Here is a 22403-nt window from a genome sequence, read left to right as displayed (position 1 = left end):
GTCGCGGTGGAACCACGACAGAATCATTTCTCTGATTCTTCAGCCTGTTTTTGTGCGGTTCACTTGGGATATTTCACGGATGGCCTCTCTTTCTTCAATTTTTGACTCCAAAAGTACTCCCTAGCCTTCCCTAGTCATATATAACCTGCAAGTCATGAAAAGCACTAATAAGAGCATTTTGTTATCACTTTTATTATCAAAACTATGCAAGAAGGCGGTTATTTAGGGCCTGAATATAGTTAAATTCACCTATTATCAACACTCACACTTAAATCTTTGCTCGTCCTCGAGCAAGCTAAACCACACTTCTAAGCCTAACCGTTTGATGCATTACCCCAAGTATGTCACACCCGCCATTTTGACGGAACAACCTAAGCAATGTGCCGGTCATACCCCAGATGCAGACTCTACTGCCATGACACACTTGCGCTTACTCTAGTTACTCTAACAGAGGTGAAGACTTACTTTTCCTTCCCGAGTCACATTCCCTCACATCAAAAGTCTGAGAGAAGTTCCACACGCATAAAATTCAAACACAAGGAACCGAAGATAGAAAGAATTCACTCACTCTCAGCAAAGAACATTCACATGCCACACAGACACACCATAAGCTTGCCCATAGTGTAGTACTCTACTAATCGAGCTGTTTTAGTCAAAGATCAAGAGGTCTTTATTTGGTTGTAATGTAGGCTAAGGGTAGGGTAGGATATATTTGGATGTAGTGACTAACCTCCTTAAGCACTTTTAATACACACTTCCTTTTATCTCAATTTCCCTGCTCAGCCTAACCATTCCTCCACATTTTTGTTTCACAGGTGACCCCTACTTTTCTTTAGGTGCAACTGGCTTCTTGTTTTTTTTTTTAAAATGTCAGTGCACTATTCAAATGATTCACTCCTGATTCCCTTTTTTTCGCTAACTCCCTACCACCCCACACTTTGACTTTGTATGTTCCTTAGTGATTCAAGTGCTTCTCGGAGGTATAGGTTCAAACAATCAGCTATTCAAACACAGGGATATAGGTCATTATAGGGTTATCAACGAACAGGCTTCAGGCTCAAAAGGGTTAACTATGGCAATATAGACAGGTGGATTCACCATTATATATAGGCTTACACAAAGAAATGCCTTAATCATCTCTAAAACCAAACCGCTTCTATTTCGCTTTGCAAACACACAGGGCAAGTTCTAGGTATCGCATGCAAGCACAGAATGCAAGTAAAATCTCACACACACTTAGCATGTAACTCGTTCTGAATCAGTTTATCAACACACTCATACGAGCGTTCAAGCAAAGCAAGATGTACAAAATTAAGGCATAGATTTACAAGTCCACAACTGAGCCTAGACATCACACTCTCAAGTTCATTTTAGTTGTTTGCAGGTGTGTACATCCAGGGTAGCATTCTAGCCTTTACCCATCTTAGTCCTAACTACAAAAGGAAAATCTACCTAACCCGGTTCAAGAAAAACCCTTGGAAAAGAACCGTGGCCAAAAGAAAAACCAAGGGGGACTTACTACACTACCTAAAAAGGAAAAAATAAATAAATAAAAAGAAAAAAAAATCTTCATGGACTACTTCTCTCAAGAGTACTTGTCCAAGTGGTCCGTCCACAGGAAGAGTCCTCTACCTTTGTTTTTTTTTATATATCCAATTTGGACCCTCAAGAGACCCGTCGACAAGTGTCCGTCGTTAGGCCAAGTCAGACTCCTCATATAAGTACAATCAATTGTATACAACAACATCAATTTCATGATACAACACACACAATGTCTATGTACAGTACACATATCACTAAAGCAAGTCTCCCACCCCACACTTAAAGTCATGGCATGTCCCCATGTCATATCAAGAAGGTAAAAAGCAGAAGGGTAAGAAGACTTCCCTGAGACTCAATCAGAGTCGGAGACTGTGCTGGGGTCCACATGGCAAGCTCTCGCCAAAGCACAGAACCAGGACATGAACCGGCTCTCAGACCTGGCTTGCCGCTGAGACATGGCATCCATACACGTGTGTAGGCCCTCCACCGAGGTGCGAAGATCGGCGACCTCTTCGTCCATAGAACGCAACATAGGATGGGTGGACTGTGATCTGGATAAGCCAGCCCCAGCATGGGGGTGCCGAGAGGGTCCGGCACTATCATAGGATCTCCTGGATGGTGCCATAGGAACCGGGTCATCATCCTCATCATCGATCTCAATAGTAGTGCGTGCACCCTTGCCCACTCTGATGCTCGAAGCTTTGAAGGCTGCTTTAGGGGGCAACTCTCTATCAGCAGAATTTATGGGGACATTCTTCCGCAGGCACAATGTAGTCACCAGGGAGGGAAAGTAGAATCCTTTTGACCTCAGCGGGCACCGTATGATCATTTTGTCACCAACAAGCCTTTCCGCATCAAAATCTTTCTTTGTGACGAAGCACCACGTCAAAAGGGCTCTTTGGAAGTTCACATCAGTCGTATTGCCTAAGGGCAAGAACCGGCTGCAAATGACAGTGAGCCAACACTTAGCCAAATGGGTAAACGAATTGGAGTTCAGGGTGATGTGGTCACGTATCCAGATTGGTTGCCCCCTGCGCAGAGTACATCAGTCATAGTATCCCAAGTGCCACCTGGGGCGTCTTGGTAATAGTCGACGTCACCAGTAAACCGGGGCAGCTGCAATACCTGTCGAATAGTTTCAACTGAGGCATCTACCCATGTGCCTCGCACAGTCACCTCCCGCAGCATATGAGCTGGGCAGTTCGTGTAGAACTCTCGTACAAGCATCCTGTTCACCGTTTCAGGTTCATCAAATAAGAAATCCATTTCCCTCCACCGGATTTCCTCATACATCTCCTCCTTTTCTGTACGGAGGGCTGCCCTGTCAATCGGTATTTCAGGGATGAAGCTCTTTGAGGCCTTGGCATGAAAGTCGTCCTCTGCCACTTCGGATTCGAACCTAGAAGCATCATAAGTAGGCTGTTGGGACGTGCCTACCGATCTCTTATGCTTCTTACGAGCCATATGACCTGCAAAGAATACAGAAGAACCATCAAATATATCCTACATGTACCAGCCGGATGGTTACTCAGACTTCACCACCCGATGGCACCAAATAATATCTCCCATTAATTCCATTTAGACACTATGCCAAACCCTCAACTCGTGATGTGTTCAAAGTTACAATCTCCACAATGGCCCCACAAGCATACAACACCTCACACTTACTCCCTCAAGTGAGTCACGTTAAAAATAACACCACCATTCACCAAATACAATACTACCACAACCTAGGGTAGGCACAAAATGCCTCAAAATAGCACCACAAGCCCCAAATTTCCGGCCAAAAAGGTCCCACTACCAAACTACACCGCAAAAATTATTTCTAGGCCTCCAAAGCATCTAAACAACCCCCACAATCGAAGTAGAAGAAAGACCCAACCATTTTAGCATCAAATAAATCCACAAGAAGCAAATACAACAATAAAAAAAAGAATCAAAAATTGAAAGGAAATCTACACTATTCCTACCTAGGGTTTAACTAAATAAGTTTAGACCAAATTTACACTAAGTTAGAAGATAAAATAGAGAGAGAGAAAGAGAAACTTACTTGTTTGGTTGAGGGAAAGTGGGTGGTGAAGGTGGAAAGTAGGGAGGATGATAATGAAGTTTTGCGAAGATGAGAGGAGAAGAGAGAAGATAGAGAGAGGTTAGAGAGAAATTAGAGAGAAAGGAGTGGGGGGGGTTTGGTTGTTGGTTCTGGGCGGGTGGGGAGGGTTTAATGGTAGGTGTGGGGGGTATTTTGGGTAAAGGGAAAAAGAAAAAAAAATTAAAACAAACTTACCTGGACCCCATCTGCGTCTGCCGCGGTCGCGGTAGGACTGCGGTAGACCAAGTTCAGATGGCCCTCTTGACCGCGGTTTTACCGCGGTCGCGGTAGAACCGCGGTCTGAGCCCATCTCTGATTCTGACGCCTTTTTTTTAGGAAGAGTTACACTTACAACAATTTCATGGGTTGCCTCCCATGCAACGCCTGATTTAACGTCGCGACACGACCCAGATGAGTGCAGTTAAGGCTCGCTCGACCTCTGTGGTTCAGTCAATTGCAGTTCAGACCCTTCCTTGGGCTCGCTCATACCCACATACAACTTCAATCTCTTACCATTGACTCTAAATGTACGAGAGTCATTCTCAGTGGCAACGTCAACCGCTCCTGACTGGAAAACTTCAACTACTCGAAATGGTCCAGACCATCGTGACTTCAGCTTACCCGGGAACAACCTCAATCTTGAGTTGTATAGCAATACCATGTCCCCAGGTTTGAAATTTTGCTCAACAATGTTCTGATCGTGTAGCCTCTTCATTCTCTCTTTGTACAGCCTTGTGCTCTCAAAAGCAAGATACCTGAACTCCTCGAGCTCATGCAATTCTGTGACTCTTGACGTGCCCGCAACTTCCGTGTCTGAGTTTAGTTGTTTTAGTGCCCACCACGCTTTATGCTCAAGTTCTACAGGTAGGTGACAGGCCTTCCCAAACACTAACTTGTATGGTGACATACCAATTGGTGTCTTGAAAGCTGTTATGTAGGCCCAGAGTGCATCATCTAGCTTCCTTTCCCAATCAGTTCTTGTGGCGTTCACAGTTTTCGTTAACACACTCTTGATTTCCCTGTTGGATACCTCAACATGTCCACTAGTCTGCGGGTGGTATGGAGTAGCCACCTTGTGGCGCACATCGTATTTTATAAGCAACTTCTCGAAGGCTCTATTGCAGAAGTGAGTGTCTCCGTCGCTGATAATCGCACGTGGTGTCCCAAAGCGGGTGAATATGTTCTTCTTTAGAAACCCCACCACCACTTTCGCATTATTGGTGGGCAACACTACAGCTTCCACCCACTTGGACACATAGTCTACAGCAATAAGGATGTACTTATTGCCATAGGAGCTGACGAAGGGACCCATGAAATCAATCCCCCAGACGTCGAACACTTCTATCTCCTGAATTGGGTTCATGGGCATCTCGTGGCGTCGGGAAATATTCCCGATGCGTTGACATTCATTACAATCCTTCACCCATGAGTGAGTATCTTTAAACACAGTCGGCCAGAAAAATCCGGCTTCTAGCACCTTTGCTGCTGTCCTGATCCCTCCAAAGTGTCCACCATAAGTCGATGCATGACAAGCCTGCAAAATAGAAGATTGTTCTATCTCAGAGACGCATCTCCTGATCATGTTATCCAGGCATATTCGAAAGAGATAGGGCTCATCCCAATAGTACAAGCGGCTTTCACGAAAAAATCGTTTCCTCTGGACCGATGAAAGGTCGTGAGGAACTATACCACTGGCCAGGTAATTGGCCAAGTCTGCATACCATGGCGCTTCCTGATGAGTGGTGGCGAGCAGTTGCTCGTCCGGAAAAGTTTCCAGAATTTCCTCGACTGCAATTGCATTTTCAGCTCCCTCAAGTCGTGATAGGTGATTAGCGACTTGATTCTCAATGCCCTTGCGGTCACGTATTTCAAGATCGAACTCTTGCAGCAGCAACACCCAACGAATCAGGCGTGGCTTAGAGTCTTTCTTTTCTATTAAGTACCTGAGAGCAGCATGGTCAGTGTAGACGATTACCTTTGATCCTATCAGGTAGGATCGGAACTTGTCGAATGCGAACACCACAGCTAACATCTCCTTTTCAGTCACCGTATAGTTCAACTGGGCTCCACTCAGCGTTCTGCTGGCATAGTAGATTGGGTGCATCAATTTGTCCTTCCGCTGGCCCAGCACTGCCCCCACTGTGTAGTCACCAGCATCACACATTAGTTCGAATGGTTGCTCCCAGTTGGGGGCAACAATGATGGGTGTTGTGACCAGCCTCTGCTTCAACTCCTCAAACGCTACCCTGCAATCATCAGAAAATACAAACGAGTGATCTTTCTCTAATAACTTACAGAGAGGTTTGGTGATTTTGGAGAAGTCTTTTATGAACCACCGGTAGAAACCAGCATATCCAAGAAAACTTCTGATTGTTTTGACCGAAGTTGGTGGAGGCAGCTTTGCTATTACATCAACCTTTGCTCGATCTACTTCTATTCCCTTGCTTGACACCCGGTGCCCCAAGACTATGCCTTCTTGTACCATGAAATGACACTTATCCCAGTTCAGCACCAGATTAGTCTCGATGCACCGTTTCAGCACACGCGTCAGATTCACCAGGTACTCATCAAATGAACTTCCCACCACTGAGAAGTCATCCATGAACACCTCCATTATATCCTCAACCATGTCAGTGAATATGGCCATCATGCACCGTTGGAATGTGGCGGGTGCATTGCATAGGCCAAAGGGCATTCTGCTAAAGGCATAAATGTCATAAGGGCATGTGAAGGAGGTCTTCTCTCGGTCCTCAGGTGCAATGGAAATCTGATTGTACCCTGAGTACCCATCCATAAAACAAAAGTGTGACCTCCCTGCCAATCTATCCAGCATCTGATCGATGAAGGGAAGTGGGAAGTGGTTTTTCCGAGTGGCTAGATTCAACTTTCGATAATCCATGCAAATTCTCCAGCCTGTGACGGTTCTCGTTGAGATTAGTTTATTGTTGTCATTCTTCACAACCGTCATGCCACCCTTCTTAGGCACACATTGAACTGGGCTAACCCAGCTGCTGTCAGAGATTGGGAAAATAATTCCCGCATCTAACCACTTTATCAACTCCTTCTTCACCACTTCCTTCATATTTGGGTTCAGCCTCCTCTGATGTTCCCTGGAAGGTTTGTGCCCCTCTTCCAGCAGAATCTTATGCATACAGTAAACGGGGCTGATCCCCTTGATGTCTGACATGGTCTACCCAATGGCAGTTTTGCACTCCTTCAATACCTGTAGAAGCTGTTGGACCTGCACATCTAACAAACCAGATGAGATAATAATAGGTAGAGTGGAGTCAGGTCCCAGAAATTCATACCTGAGGTGGGCTGGCAATGGCTTTAGTTCCAGCTTCGGTGGTTCTTCAATGGATGGCTTAGCTGGAGGAGTCTCCCTCTTTTCTAAGTGTAGGGGCTCAAACTCTAGATTTCTTTCCCAAGACCCTCTACCTTCCAGTGCCAACACGCATTCCGCCAAGTCCTCACCATTCACTTTCTCCAAATTCGTCAAACATGCAGCGAGGGGATCCTCAACTGTCAATACTTCATCATCAGACTGTACGATTACATCCACGACATCAATAAGAGAGAAATTGGCGAACTCACTTGGTCGCCTCATAGATTTCTGCACATTGAATATAATATCTTCGTCATTGAGCCTCATCTTAAGTTCCCCGGTCTCACAATCAATAAGAGCTCTCCCTGTGGCCAAGAATGGTCTTCCTAAGATGATAGGAATTTCTTCATCCACTTTGCAATCCAATATCACAAAATCTGCAGGGAACACGAATTTCCCCACCTGAATAAGTACATCATCAAGGATCCCAAATGGACGCTTCACAGTCCTGTCAGCCAGCTGCAACAACATAGAGGTGGGTCTAGCTCTCCCAATGCCCAACCTTTTGTAAATGACCAGGGGCATAAGATTAATGCTGGCCCCTAAATCACAGAGTGCTTTCGCAAAAGCAAAGTTTCCAATAGTGCATGGAATAGTAAAACTCCCTGGATCAGAGAGCTTTTCAGCAACAGGTCTAGTTACCACTGCACTGCACGTCTGAGTAAGTGTCACCGTGGCCAAGTCTTGGAAGTCAAATTTCCGGGACATTAAGTCTTTCATCATTTTTGCGTATCCAGGCATCTCCTTTAAAGCTTCAATCAATGGAATATTAACCTGAATTTGCTTGAGCATCTCAAAGAACTTTTTGTACTGCTCCTCCTTTTGATGCTTGGCCAACCTTTGTGGAAATGGAGCAGGAGGTCTTTTCTTCCCAATCACTTGGGACTTTTCTTTCTCAGCTACTATCTCTACTACCGGCTCTTCAACTGCTTCAGCAACTTTCTCGGTCTCCTGCTTAGTATTCTTTTCTTCCTGAGCAGGCTGGATTGTCACATCTATCAGCCTTGTGGAATCATCTAGCTCAATGGGTACCTGAATGAGTGTCTCAGCCTGTATATTGTCAGGAGCTCTCTCCTGCTCTACATCAAGATCCCTGCCATTACGGAGACTCACCGCCATCAGTTGCTTCGGGCCCTGATCTTTAGGATTGATTTGGGTATCTGCAGGTAGCGTCCCCTGAGGATGAATGTTCAGAGACATTGAAATTTGGCCCAATTGCACTTCAATATTTTTGATCGCTGTGTCATGTGCATCTACTCTTTCATTTACTTTTGCATTGGATCCAATAACCTGCTGCATCATTGCTTCAAGTCTAGTGAACCCTTCTTCTTGCCTTCCACCCTGTTGTTGCTGAGGTGGGGGATACCCTTGCTGTTGATTGTTGTACCCCTGTGACCTTGGATAAGGTGACATATTGTTGGGGGGTCTCATACCTCCCATGTTTCCATCGTTGTACTGTGGCTGAGGTGGTCTGTATGACTGCTGAGTTTGTTGACCCCAGTTCTGATTGCCCTGTCTCTGGCCTCCATAGTTTAACACATAGTTCATGTCTCCAGGGTGCTGCTGATGATGATCATGTTCTGCATTCCAACGATTACCCATTGGCTGACTGATGCAAGATATGCACAAGCCCCCATTGGTAGTATCTACAATGTGCACTTGTTGTTTCTGCCCTGATCCCTCCACCTTTTTGGTGAGTATGCTCATCTGTGTCAAGAGCGTCGCCACATTTTCAGCCATAGAATTTGATGGGTCAAAAGGCACTGAGTGCACCACTGGACTGATGGGTGCATTCCTCGTCGTCCACCCCGAATTTTTAGCCATTTTGTCAAGCAGACTCTGACCTTCTCTCCAAGTTTTGCTCAAAAATGCCCCACCAGCTGAGGCATCTACAATATTCTTCATGCTATCTGATAGTCCCATGTAAAACCGTTGTCCCAACATCTGATCTGGAATACCATGGTGTGGACATATAACCAACATTCTCCATGTCTCATGCAGTGTCTCCATTGGTTTCTGTTTAAAACTCATGATCTCATCAATTTGTTGAGCTGTTTTGTTGGGCGGGTGGAACTTGATGTGAAATTGCTTGACTAACTCATCCCAAGTTTCTATAGAGTTTATGGGGAGTGAGTTTAGCCGGACTTGAGCAGCTCCTGTCACCGAGAATGGAAATAATAGCAACCTGATTGCTTCCGGAGTTACGTTGGGTTGCCTTTGAGTCTTGCAAATCGACAGGAAGTTCTTCAAGTGCTGCTGAGGATCTTCGGCTGGTGTCCCAGAAAATAGTCCCTTGTTTTGCAACAAGTGCAGCATGTTGTTCGTGATCTGGAAAGATTCAGCTTGTATCGCGGGCACAACAATGGTAGTGGCCAGATTGTCAGCTGTGGGTTGTGCCCAGTCATATAGTGCAGCCTCAAGCATAGGAGGTGCCATATCTCTGACATTTCCGTCGGCGTTGTTTGCGTCACCCATGTCAATTTCGAGTTTGTGTGTTTGATGAGGTTGTTGAAGTCTTTTGTTGGTACGGTTCAATATCCAGAATGTTTTCTCGGGGTCTGAGAGTCCTTCAAGTAGTTCTCCATTCCTCGTAGAGCTTCTCGGCATACACCTGAGCAACCCCGTCAACAACCGTCAAAAATTTCAATCAAAAATTTGGTGTAAAGTAAACTAACTTTCCTAAGAATTTTTGTATTTCTATCGATGGTAATTGATAATTTCGTTAAGTCCCCGGCAACGGCGCCAAAATTTGATCACGCCTAACTATGCCCTCTAAAAAGGACTCTGCAGACGTTGCAAATATAACCCGAGTATTACGCCCAGGGTCGAATCCACAGAGAGTTAACCTATCAATCACTATCTTTAGACCCACTCTTGAGAACCAATTTCCCAAACGTTGAATCACAGTTGATGGTGTCTTTAATAACTAAAATTGCAAGTAAATAAACAACTGCAAATTAAGGATGCTAAGGTTGTAAACAATAATGAGAAAACGCTAAGGTAATGACTTCCCCTAATGATGGAATCCCTTCTGTTTATGCTTCATACAAATTTACCAACACACCTCTATCAATCATGAACGCTCATCTTACCGCAAATCTCTCCCGAGTAATCACAGTAATATACTCAATGCACTCTCCCGAGATACACTAGCTAGCTTTAATTAACACAGTTCACTTCAGATTGCACTCAAGGCTTCGTTATCCCTAATCCCGCCTTTAAACCCGCAGTTATAGATCCCTCTTATACTTTGGGAGTAGTGTTGTTCAACAATAACCTAAATATGCACTCTCTCCCGAGTTATGCACACTAAATAGGCACAGCTAATTGAGGATCCTGTCAATTAACTACAACAAGAACATAGTTGAACAAATAAAGATTGAAACTAGCAATTTGTATTCACATAAACAAGAAGTTCATCCCCCAATAGGTTCCATCAAAACCTTAGACAAAGGATTTAGCTACTCATAACTATGGGTAAACAAACTAAGATAAAATTCATCATAAACTAGCAATAAGAATCAAAGAAAAGAAGAAAGATGTTTTGGGTGATCTCTCACAATGGTTTTCCTTCTTAAGAAACTCTAAAAATCAATACATGCCTTCTTTTGGCGAAGTCTAATGTTTAAAATAGGGTTTTGGGCTAAAAATCCCATGTTTTGCACTTTAGTCCCTGTACTTTCTCGCGCCTGCCGCGGTTCTGCCGCGGTCGCGGAGGAACCGCGGCCAAACAGCTCCTCTGAATCTCCTTCTGTCCGCGAGCAGTCTTCATCGCGGTTCTGCCGTGATCGCGGTGGAACCGCGGCAAAATCATTTCTCTGATTCTTCAGCCTGTTTTTGCGTGGTTCACTTGGGATATTTCACGGATGGCCTCTCTTTCTTCAATTTTTGACTCCAAAAGTACTCCCTAACCTTCCCTAGTCTTATATAACCTGCAAGTCATGAAAAGCATAATAAGAGCATTTTGTTATCACTTTTATTATCAAAACTATGCAAGAAGGCGGTTATTTAGGGCCTGAATATAGTTAAATTCACCTATTATCACTTGTCTTTTTTGACGATAGCAAAATACATACAACACTCCTCCAAAAAATACCAGTCTTGATATTAAAGAAATATATACTATAAAACTTGAAGCTTCTGCAGAAACTAAGTGCAATATATATATATATATTTCCTTCTCATTTAGTAGCATCCACAGTGTAGCCTTAAAACGTTTGAAAGTCTTTTTTCAGGGAGAATTTGTGAGACAAGTGTTAGCCTGCCACTTGTACGTGCCTCTTTGTGAGTTATTCTCTCGATATTTTGTACCTTCTTTTATATACTGAATTGCTTATCTCCGCCTATAGACGTAGATCAATTGGTCAAACCACGTTAAATGTTTGTGTCTCTTTTGGTATATATATATATATATATATATATATATATATATATATATATATATATATATATATGCATGGATGCTCTTCTACTAGCAAAGAAGACTCCTATAAGTGGTAGTACCTAGTTGGGGCTTTGTGGTATAATTCTTTGCCGAAAGAGGTCTCCGCCGACCCAACGACTTTCCGATGTGATTGACAAGCAGCGGGGCATGGAACGGAGTTTAATTCATCGCGACAGGAGTTCACCAAGTCTAAGAAATGCTCCAACTCAAAAATTGCATACTCCATTGGCTTTCGAAAATGGCTGACCCCATCATACGTAGAGCAGACGAAGTAGCTGAATGGTTACATTCTGTCATTGATATAGATGACGCTCCTCCTAGTACAACATCAACAGTAGCGCGTGAGGAGAAGTACAAAATAAGAAGAAGAATTTCCCCTGCGCTATTTGATCATATTAGTGAAGAAGATTATGACAAGTACTATAAGCCCAATATGGTTTCCATTGGTCCAATACATCATGGAAATTGTTGGGAATAAACTCCCTACAAAAATAATATTCACGGTAATAAAAGCAGAATAATAACATAGTACCGAGATATGATAATTAACAAGAATAAAAGAGTAACAACGACATCAAGATTTTTATGTGGAAAACCCTTTTGAATAAGGGAAAAAATCACGGCCCTGAGAAGAGCAACTGACATCACTATAGCAAGGAATTTTACATTTTGTAGGTCCGAGTAAAATACTCAAAAGATCATTACAACACTCAAAAGAAATAACCCTCTTTTGATATTCCCACCTCACTACAATATCACTCACTCTCTATTTTTCTCACAAACTATTTTCTTATACCCTGCCTGTGAAACCTCACTCTTTCTTCCTAACTCTCAGATATATTTTTCCTCTGAGATTGGTGTATCAAAAATGAGAGTTGGCTACCAAACCAAAGAAATTCAACAAGGTTGGCTACCAACCAAACCAAGTCAACAAGGTTGGCTACCAAACCAAAGAAAACTCTTATTAGGCACATGCCTAATACTTCTTCAATGAGATGGACATCATCAATCTCCCCCTCCAGTCTCATTCATCTAGAGGAGGTAGCACTGTCTTCTAGTTTGAGTGCATGCCGACAAGTTCTTTGCATAGCTCGAACTTGTTCCTTGGTACCACCTTGGTCAGCATATCTGCGGGATTCTCACTTGTAGAAATCTTCAAGACTTTTAGAGATTCATCATCTACCATTTCTCGAATCCAATGATATCTCACATCAATGTGTTTGGTCCTTGCATGGTACATAGAGTTCTTGCTAAGGTCTATTGCACTTTGACTGTCACAATAGACGACATACTCCTTCTGATGCAATCCAAGCTCTTGAAGGAATCGCTTGAGCCATATCATCTCCTTGCCAGTTTCTGTAGCGGCAATGTACTCTGCTTCAGTTGTTGAAAGTGCAACGCACTTCTGCAACTTAGACTGCCATGATATAGCTCCCCCTGAAAATGTAAATAAATATCCAGTAGTAGATTTTCTGTTGTCAATGTCACCTGCCATATCAGCATCTGTATAGCCCTTCAAGATTGGATCAGATCCTCCAAAGCACAAACAATCTCCCGTGGTACCTCTCAGGTACCTGAGTATCCACTTGACTGCTTCCCAATGTTCCTTTCCAGGATTTTCAAGAAACCTGCTGACAACACCAACTGCGTGAGCAATATCAGGTCTAGTACATACCATTGCATACATCAAGCTTCCGACTGCTGAAGAATAAGGAACTTTAGCCATGTTCCCTTTCTCCTCCACTGTTGTAGGACACATCTTCTTACTCAACTTTAGATGACCAGCAAGAGGTGTGCTGACTGGCTTAGCATTCTTCATGTTGAAGCGTTCTAGTACACGTTCAATGTACTTCTCCTGAGATAGCCACAACTTTCTACTTGTTCTCTCTCGAACTATCTTCATCCCTAGAATTTGTTGTGCTGGGCCCAAGTCCTTCATATCAAATGACTTGGACAGATCTCCTTTCAACTTTGCTATCAACCCCTTGTCTTTTCCTACAATTAACATGTCATCCACATACAACAACAATATAATAAAGTTATTCTCAGAAAATCTTTTGAAGTATACACATGGATCAGAATAGGTCTTTAGGTATGTTTGACTTTTCATGAATGAATCAAACTTCATGTACCACTGCCTTGGTGCCTGCTTCAATCCATAAAGACTCTTATTCAATTTGCACACCATGTGTTTCTTTCCAGCTACTTCAAATCCTTCTGGTTGCTCCATATAAATCTCCTCTTCCAAATCTCCATGAAGAAATGCAGTTTTCACATCCAACTGCTCCACTTCAAGATCTAGGCTAGCTGCTAAGCTCAAAATTGTTCGAATAGAAGTCATTTTAACAACGGGGGAGAAAATTTCGTCAAAATCAATACCTTTCTTCTGTTCGAAGCCTTTAACCACCAATCGAGCTTTGTATCTGACCAGCTTGCCATCTCCATCTTTCTTGAGTTTAAAGACCCATTTGCATTTGAGTGGTCTTTTACCCTTTGGAAGTTCAACCAGCTTGTATGTGCCATTTTTCTGGAGAGATTCCATCTCTTCTTGCATAGCTTTCATCCACTGGTTCTTTTCTGGATGGGACAACACCTCCTTAAGACTTTCTGGCTCCCCCTCATCACTGATGAGGACATACTCTGTGGAAGGGTACCTGCGTGACTCTACCCTTGGCCTCTCTGATCTCCTCAGAGGTTGAGGTTGTTCTTCTCCCTGAGTGGGGTGCTCCACTTCCTCGACACCTTCATCAAGTTGCTCCCCCTGCTCAATAACCTCACCAGGTTGCTCCCCCTGCTCGGCAACCTCGTCGGTCGTACTTTCTGCACTTGTGGGATTGTTAGAAGTAGAAGGAATAGTAACAAAGTTAGGAATTATACCATTCTTCGCCTTTTCTGACATATCAGCAGCAGTTCCAACTTCACTTTCTCGGAAGACTACATCTCTGCTTCTGATGACCTTCTTCTTTACAGGATCCCACAGTCTGTACCCGAACTCTTCATCTCCATATCCGATAAATATGCAGGGAACAGATTTATCATCCAGCTTTGTTCTCTGCTCTTTTGGTACATGTGCAAAAGCTCTGCAACCGAACACCTTCAGATGCGAGTAGGACACCTCCTTGTTGGTCCAAACTCTCTCTGGGATTTCAAACGCCAACGGAACTGATGGACTCCTATTGATCAGGTAACAGGCTGTCTGAACTGCTTCACCCCAGAATGACTTAGGCAGTTTAGCCATTCTGAGCATGCTTCTCACCTTCTCCACAATGGTGCGGTTCATCCTCTCGGCTACGCCATTGTGCTGTGGGGTTCCAGGAACTGTCTTTTCATGTCTGATCCCATGACTTGAACAATACTCTTCAAATTCCCTTGAAGTGTACTCACCTCCATTGTCACTTCGGAGACGCTTTAGCTTTCGACCCGTCTCCCTTTCTACTAGAGCATGAAACTTCTGGAAAACTTGAAACACCTGATCTTTGGTTTTCAAAATATAAACCCATAATTTTCGTGAAGCATCATCAATAAAAGTAACAAAATATTTGTTACCGCCCATTGATTCAATTTCCATTGGGCCGCAAACATCAGAATATACTAAATCAAGTATATTCAATTTTCTTTCAGACGATGTCTGAAATGAGACTCTATGCTGCTTACCAAATAAACAGTAGTCACAAGGTTTTACCGTTGTACCTTTGGCATAAGAAATGAGTGATTTCTTGGCAAGAATCTGCAATCCCTTCTCGCTCATATGACCCATTCTTTTGTGCCACAAATCTACAGAAATCTCATCTTGTGCCGCGTTCAATTCACCTTGGCATATTTCTGCATTTGTCCTGTACAACGTGCCACGAGCAACTCCCTTTGCAATCACCAATGATCCCTTAGTGAGTCTCCACTTTTGATTTGCAAAATAGCTCTCGTATCCATCTCGGTCTAAAGCAATTCCCGAGATCAAGTTCATCCGTAAATCAGGTACATGCCGCACATCCTTTAGAACCAATGTGCATCCGACATTTGTCTTGATACAAATGTCACCAATCCCCGCAATCTTTGAGTAACTTGTGTTACCCATTTTCACTGTGCCGAAATCACCTGCTACATATCTGCAAAAAAGATCTCTTACCGGTGTGGCATGGTGAGATGCCGCTGTGTCAACCACCCATTCCGACTCTGGACCTGACAGGTGCATGCATTCCTCTTCCTCATTTATAAAGAGGACAACATTATCATTATTTTGCACCATGGCGGCTGTGTTGTCGTCATTCTTCTGGCCACTGGTTTCACCTTTGCCCTTCCTTGGATTTGGGCAATCTCTTTTGAAGTGACCTGGTTGATCACAGTTGTAGCAATTTCTGGCTCTTGATTTGGATCGGTTCTTTGACTTCCCACGAGCTCCGGATCTACCATAGTTGTTCGAACTCCTTTGATAACTCCTGCCTCTACCTTGTGTGATGAGAGCATGTCCTTGATTTTCAGGCTTCTTTCTCATCTTCTCGTTGAGTAGAAGAGCCAATGTGACATCTTTCAACTCAATAGTAGTATTACCGTGCAGGATGGTTGTTGCCAAATTATCGTACGAAGATGGCAACGAGTTCAATAGCAAGATGGCTTTATCTTCTTCCTCGATTTTCACTCCGAGGTTGGCAAGCTGTGTGATTAGTCCGTTAAACACATTTAAATGTGACAAAAAATTCGTACCTTCACTCATGTGTAGGGCGTATAACTGCTTCTTCAGGTACAATTTATTTGTCAGCGTTTTGGACATGTATAGGCTTTCCAACCTTGTCCAAATTCCACGTGCAGTGTCTTCATCAATGATGTTATTTACCACATCATCTGATAAGTGCAACCTGATTGCACTAGTAGCTCTTTCATCCAAGTCAGCCCAATCCTCAGCTTTCATGGTATCAGGCTTTTTGGCATTAGCATCTAGTACCTTGTGTAATCCTTGTTGGATGAGCAGATCCCTCATCCTTCTTTTCCATGCTGAGAAATTGTTATCTCCGTTGAATTTTGCTACCTCGTACTTTACTCTGGACATTTTTATTTTTCACCGAGTATAATACTACCGACAGTGAATAGTATTTCAGTGAACGAGCAGAACATGTGCTCTGATACCAGTTGTTAGGAATAAACCCCCTACAAAAATAATATTTACGGTAATAAAAGCGAAATAATAACGTAGCATCGAGATACGGTAATTAGCAAGAATAAAAGAGTAACAACGACACCAAGATTTTTACGTGGAAACCCCTTTTGAATAAGGGAAAAAACCATGGCCCTGAGAAGAGCAACTGATATCACTATAGCAAGGAATTTTATACTTTGTAGGTCCGAGTAAAATACTCAAAAGACCACTACAACACTCAAAAGAAATAACCCTCTTTTGATATTCTCACCTCACTACAATATCACTCACTCTCTATTTTTCTCACATACTATTTTCTTATACCCTGTCTGTGAAACCTCACTCTTTCTTCCTACCTCTCAGATATATTTTTCCTTTGAGATTGGTGTCAAAATGAGAGCCGAATCTCTCCTTTTATAGGCAGAACCTTGCCTACTACACTTGACATTTTCTTTTTGCACGCTTACCACATTTGACACCGCCTACAATATTGACTATGTAAAAGAAAAAGTGGCTACCAATTTAGAAAAAGAAGACAAAGGAAGAAACTTGTCTTCTTTAATTTATGGGCTGGACCCCACAGAAATGATAATCTTAGAGCCATGGAGAAGTTACAACGGAAAGCAGCGGGGGAATTAGCAAAAAAAGTATCCATTGAGCAAGTGTACGCAAGTGTTGAACAGGACTTGCTAAGAGCTACGAATTGTTATTCTCCTAGTCATCAATGGAATATTGGCGACCGTGAATGGTGTCTGATATTGTTCCTCGATGGCTGCTTTATTATTGAATTCATCTCTAACGAAGAAATAAAAATCAGGGATATTTTGAGATATTAAACGATCCTTTTGGGATACCACTTTTGTGAAAAGTCTATAGTAGTTAGACATTTGTTTAAAGCTTTTAAGATTCAATGTTGAGCGAAGGAAGTTGTACTTGATATGGTTGGCTCTAACGTACTGAGGGGTATGGATTAATTATCTTCTTACCAAGCTTTCCTAAATTATTATGGAAAGAGTATTATGTTTTTTTGAACTTTAAAAGCCAATTTTGTCCGGGGGAGGGGGGGTTATAGGTTTTAGAGATGAGCAAAATATATATTTTGAATGATTTATGGTTATAAAAGAAATTGTTTGGGTCTCATAGATACAGGAAGGGGCACAAGAGAAGAAACATTTAGTTTGAGAAAAAAAATCATAATGAGAGATTCTCTAATATATTCCTAAGGATTTACTAGGACTACCTTCAATATGAGAAATAGATTTCGGTATTGATTGACACCTGACACGCAAACCATATTATATATGGCACTAACATAGTTGAGAGAGCTAAATGAATAATTGTGAGACCTACTGGATAAGGGTTTTATCATACTGAGATTCACCATGGGGTGCATCAATATTGAAAGAAGAAGAAAAAAGAAAGAGAGAGAATAGGTCCCTAAGAATGTGCATCAACTACAGATAATTCGATATCCGCCTCTAAAACTCGGTATATATATTAGGAGTTACTTGTGATACCTTTTGGACTGATTAATGCTCCATCTGCATTGATGTATATAATGGATATGGTGTTCTAGTTGTTTTTGGAAAAAAGAAAATAAAAATTCATAGTTTTTCTTACTATATTCTGATATATTTTTGTAGCCATGAAGAGCATGAGAATCAGTTGAAAAATACGTTCAAGTCTTTACAGGAAAATCAACTTTTTACCAAGTTCTTCAATTAGCTAGACTCGATGGTATTCATAGGACACATGGTATCTACGAATGAAAAAAATGGTAGATTCTAAGAAGATAGAAACAATTCATAAATGGTTGAGACTCATTTCTCCTACAAATTGCTTTTGGCTTGACATGCTACTATATGCATTGTGTAGGATTTCTCTAGAATAGTACCACCACTCACCAAGTTAACATAGAAAATCGCTAAATTTCAGTGGATGGAGGAATGTACAACGAGATTCCAGAAGCCCAAAGTATGTTTGACAATCACACAAATGTTAGCCTTATTCTAATAGGCTCTAGAGAATTCACGATGTTATGTGATACTTCGAGGGTAGGATTAGGATATTTTCTCGTGCAAAATGATCGAGTGATAGTCTATGCTTCAAGGAAATTGAAGAAGCTCAAGTCGTATTATGCCACTCATGATTTAAAGATGGTCATAGTAGTATTTCCTTTTAAGATTTAGAGACACTATTTATACGAAGAAACCTATGAGATTTATACCTAGCACAAGAGACTGAAGTACATTTAAAACCAATAGAGATATAAATATTTAGCAATGATGATGGAGGGAACTATTGAAGATATAATTGTACTGTTTTGTATTGTTAGGAAAGATAAATATTATAGCTTATGCCCAAAAAAAAAACTATGGGTGATTTGGCGCATTTAGCTCCTGTAGAGATACTTATGGATGAAGATATGCATAGACTAGAGGAGTACACGTATTATACACAATGTGAAAAAAATAAAATAAAAAAATCAAAGACATTATTGGCTATTGGTCATGCCCGATGTAAAATCTAATTCTAATTAAAATGCTAAGTATATGATTTATCAATATGTAGGATTGTTTTTTATATCCATATTAATTTAAAAAATTATCTCTCTCATCCGTTATATGTCGTTATTTTTTTATATATATTTTAATTTAGTGATATTTCTTATAACCGCGCGAAGCGCGGAAATTTCACTAGTTTGGAATATATTTTCAAGTCTCAACTCAGACGTTTTATGAATTAATTAGTTCAGAATATAATAAGTAACACAATTAATTAGTTAGGAATACAAAAAGAATCACAAGTTTAAAAGTGTATCAGATACATTGTATATTGTAATCTAGTGTTGTTACATTTTTATACATCAATAACCAAGAGATAATGTACTTTTAAAGGGCAAAAATGATGGGCAAAACTGACACTCAGTATGAAATGGGTAAATTTGTAAATTGAATTTGACTTAGGATGTTTACACTTATAATATATTATTATTAGTAGTAGTAGTTGAGCTTAACTGAAGAAGCAGGGATTCATATATATATAAGGGATACCAACTTATTTTGGGATTGAAACGTAATTACTATTATTGTTGTTATTGTTATTTTTTTTTTAAATAGGAAGCTAAATCAATTAATTTTGTGCATCAATTTCAAATGAAATGATATATTACTATTTCTCTAATTGATTTGGTTTGCTTTGCTTTTCTATTTTACAACAAAATGCCGAGTTTGAGAGAACACAAATGTAAAGCATGGCCATTGAGCAAAGACGGCCACAAAGAGATGAAAACCCTGAGATCAAAGCTTTGGCTATTGGAAAATAAAACAGCAGTTGTCTTAATACACAATCTTCAACAATTTTCATTTGTGTCAAGATCTTCAGCAAGGTAATCTGTTTGTTTTCATCTTGCCATTTATTTTAATTTACTCTGAATTGATGAATTATGAATATGCTTTCCCTTGTTTCATTGATAACTTGCTTGATATTTGGTTCTTTAATTACTCCATTCTCCCTCGTTTCTTTTTTCTTTTTAAAAAAAAAGAAAGAATCTGCCTTTGTTAGCGTTTTAAGTTGAGAATAAAATCACTCTTAATGCTAAGGCTAGTCTTGTTTGACGATACCAAAATATATACATCACTCTTCCAAAAAATACAAGTCTTGATATCAAAGAAATATATATAAAACTTGGAGCTTCCCCATAAACAAAACAAAAAAAAAGCATGCGCGGGGTCCGGGAAAGGCCGGACCACAAGGGTCTATTGTAAGCAGGCTTATCCCGCATTTTTTGCAAGAGGCTATTTCCACGGCTCGAACCTTAAAATGTTTGAAAGTCTTATTTAATTTCAAGGGAGAATTTGTGAGACAAGGGTTAGCTTGCCACTTGTATTTGCCTCTTTGTGAGGTTATTCTCTCGATCTTTTGTACCTTCTTTTATATACTGGATTGTTAATCTCCGCCATTGAACGTAGGTCAATTGGTCAAACCACGTTAAATATTTGTGTTTCTTTTGGTATATTTCTCTCTTTGTATATATGCATGGATGCTCCAACTCAAAAATTGCGAGCATACTCCATTGGCTTTCGAAAATGGCTGACCACATCAGACATAGAGCAGACGAAGTGGCTGAATGGTTACATTCTGTCATTGATATACGTGACCCTCCTCCTAGTACAACATCAGTGAATTCAGAGAATTACAAAATAAGATCAATTCCCTCTACGCTTCTTGAGAATACTAGTGCAGAAGATTATGCCAAGTACTATGAGCCCTATGTGGTTTCCATTGGTCCAATACACCATGGAAAACCTCATCTTGACGACATGGAGAAGTTCAAACGGGAAGTAGTGAGGGAAACGGTTGGATGTGTAGGCATACCCATTGCGGAAGTGTATGCAGCTGTTGAAAAGGACTTGCTCAGCGCTCGGAATTGTTACTCTCCTAGTCCTTCCGAATGTTATGCTGACGACCGTGACTGGTGTCTGATGCTGTTCCTCGACGGCTGCTTTATTATTGGATTTCTCATACACCGCGACGGCATGAATATGAAGAAACATGATAGAGATTTGGTGTGTCGTGACCTTTTATTGTTCGAAAATCAATTGCCTTTCCAGATTCTACATGTGTTAGCACGCGCATTTGCATTTACTGAGGATCATTTGCTAGACCTTACCGGGCTTTTCCTCTTTAACCATTTGTTAACAATGTCCCCTTATACTACAGTTCCTAGTTATATAGAGTACGATAATGTTAGATTCCTCACACACCACACTCCAGCTCCTGCTCATCTTCTTCAAAATTTTAGAGACCTATGGATTCCTTCTAATTTTAGAGAAGATGGCGATGAAGAAGAAAAAAAAGAAGATGGTGCTATTTGTGAACCTTTATCAGTCACGGAGCTGAAGAAAATGGGTATTCGTTGCAGTTCAAACAACCAACAATATATTAGCTTATCACTCATCCAGCTTAAATCATTTGTGTTATCAGGAACATTGTTCCTTCCTCGACTAACCATCCACGAATGGACCAAGACCCTGTTATTAAACTTAGTCGCTTTTGAATTTTCAAGCAACACACAAGATAAAACCATAGGGGTCTCGTCTTACTTAAATCTCATGAATATGTTGATTCAAGGAGAGGAAGATGTTAAGGAGCTGCGAGCCAGGGGCATACTCCAGCTCAAATCCGTTAGTAATGACCAAGAAGTAGTTGACCTCTTGAGATATATAACAGCACGTGGAGTACCTAATCATCGAGCTTACGGGCATGTCAAACGATATATTTTTACTTACTCCAAAAGTAAAATGTTCCCTCTGCGAGTTCTCTTTGCTGAACTTAAGCATAGGTACTTTCGTGGTCCCTGGAGTTTTCTTCTGTTTCTTGCTGTTCTCTTCACTGTCAGTATGACTGTAATTCAGACCGTCCTCACAGGAATTCAGACTTATAAATAGACTGATTGTGCATGCGCATGTTGCCCCCTGTCAACAGTTCATTCTTGTTTTTGCTTGTATCTTCATTAGTTGTATTATGATTGTGGTCGAATAAGGAAACCCGTTGGATGAGTTTACTTGATGAAAACTCGTCCAACAGATTTGTTAGGAGGCAGTAATTAGCCCTTTTGTTTGGCATCATGTTTCCAATTGTACTTTCCTATATATTCATCATATCTTGATAGTGTTCTTGTACAATAGTAGAATATGGTACAACATTCCAGTGAAGACATTCTTTACTATGCTTACAAGTTTCTTACAATATCTATGTGATCAATAAGGGTCAATTTTTATTATTAATGTCTGATTTTGCTATTTAAAATGCA

General features: G+C 41.2%; 2 protein-coding genes and 1 long non-coding RNA gene across 3 annotated transcripts in view; 2 read left to right on the top strand and 1 right to left on the bottom strand.

The window, feature by feature from the left end:
• Positions 1-6821: 6821 nt before the first annotated feature.
• Positions 6822-9491, bottom strand: LOC138889101 (uncharacterized). The gene has a single exon (XM_070171661.1). The coding sequence runs from the start codon at positions 9489-9491 to the stop codon at positions 6822-6824; it is 2670 nt and encodes an 889-aa protein (XP_070027762.1).
• Positions 9492-19780: 10289 nt separating this feature from the next.
• Positions 19781-22403, top strand: part of LOC138889120 (uncharacterized) — a 25129-nt gene continuing 22506 nt past the window's right edge. The window contains exon 1 of the long non-coding RNA XR_011406661.1: positions 19781-19976. This is a non-coding gene — a long non-coding RNA (uncharacterized lncRNA). The remainder of the gene's footprint in view (positions 19977-22403) is intronic.
• On the top strand, positions 20502-22295 carry LOC104211771 (UPF0481 protein At3g47200-like). Its single transcript, XM_009760888.2, has one exon. The coding sequence runs from the start codon at positions 20623-20625 to the stop codon at positions 22036-22038; it is 1416 nt and encodes a 471-aa protein (XP_009759190.2). The 5' UTR covers positions 20502-20622; the 3' UTR covers positions 22039-22295.

Source organism: Nicotiana sylvestris, chromosome 4, assembly GCF_000393655.2.
Source record: "Nicotiana sylvestris chromosome 4, ASM39365v2, whole genome shotgun sequence".
In the NCBI taxonomy this organism is placed as follows: domain Eukaryota; kingdom Viridiplantae; phylum Streptophyta; class Magnoliopsida; order Solanales; family Solanaceae; genus Nicotiana; species Nicotiana sylvestris.
This window is presented reverse-complemented; position numbering and strand designations above follow the sequence as displayed.

Excerpts from the sequence above, each read along its gene's own strand:
- LOC138889101 (XM_070171661.1), bottom strand. The coding sequence starts at position 9,491 with ATGGGTGACGCAAACAACGCCGACGGAAATGTCAGAGATATGGCACCT.
- LOC104211771 (XM_009760888.2), top strand. The coding sequence starts at position 20,623 with ATGCATGGATGCTCCAACTCAAAAATTGCGAGCATACTCCATTGGCTT.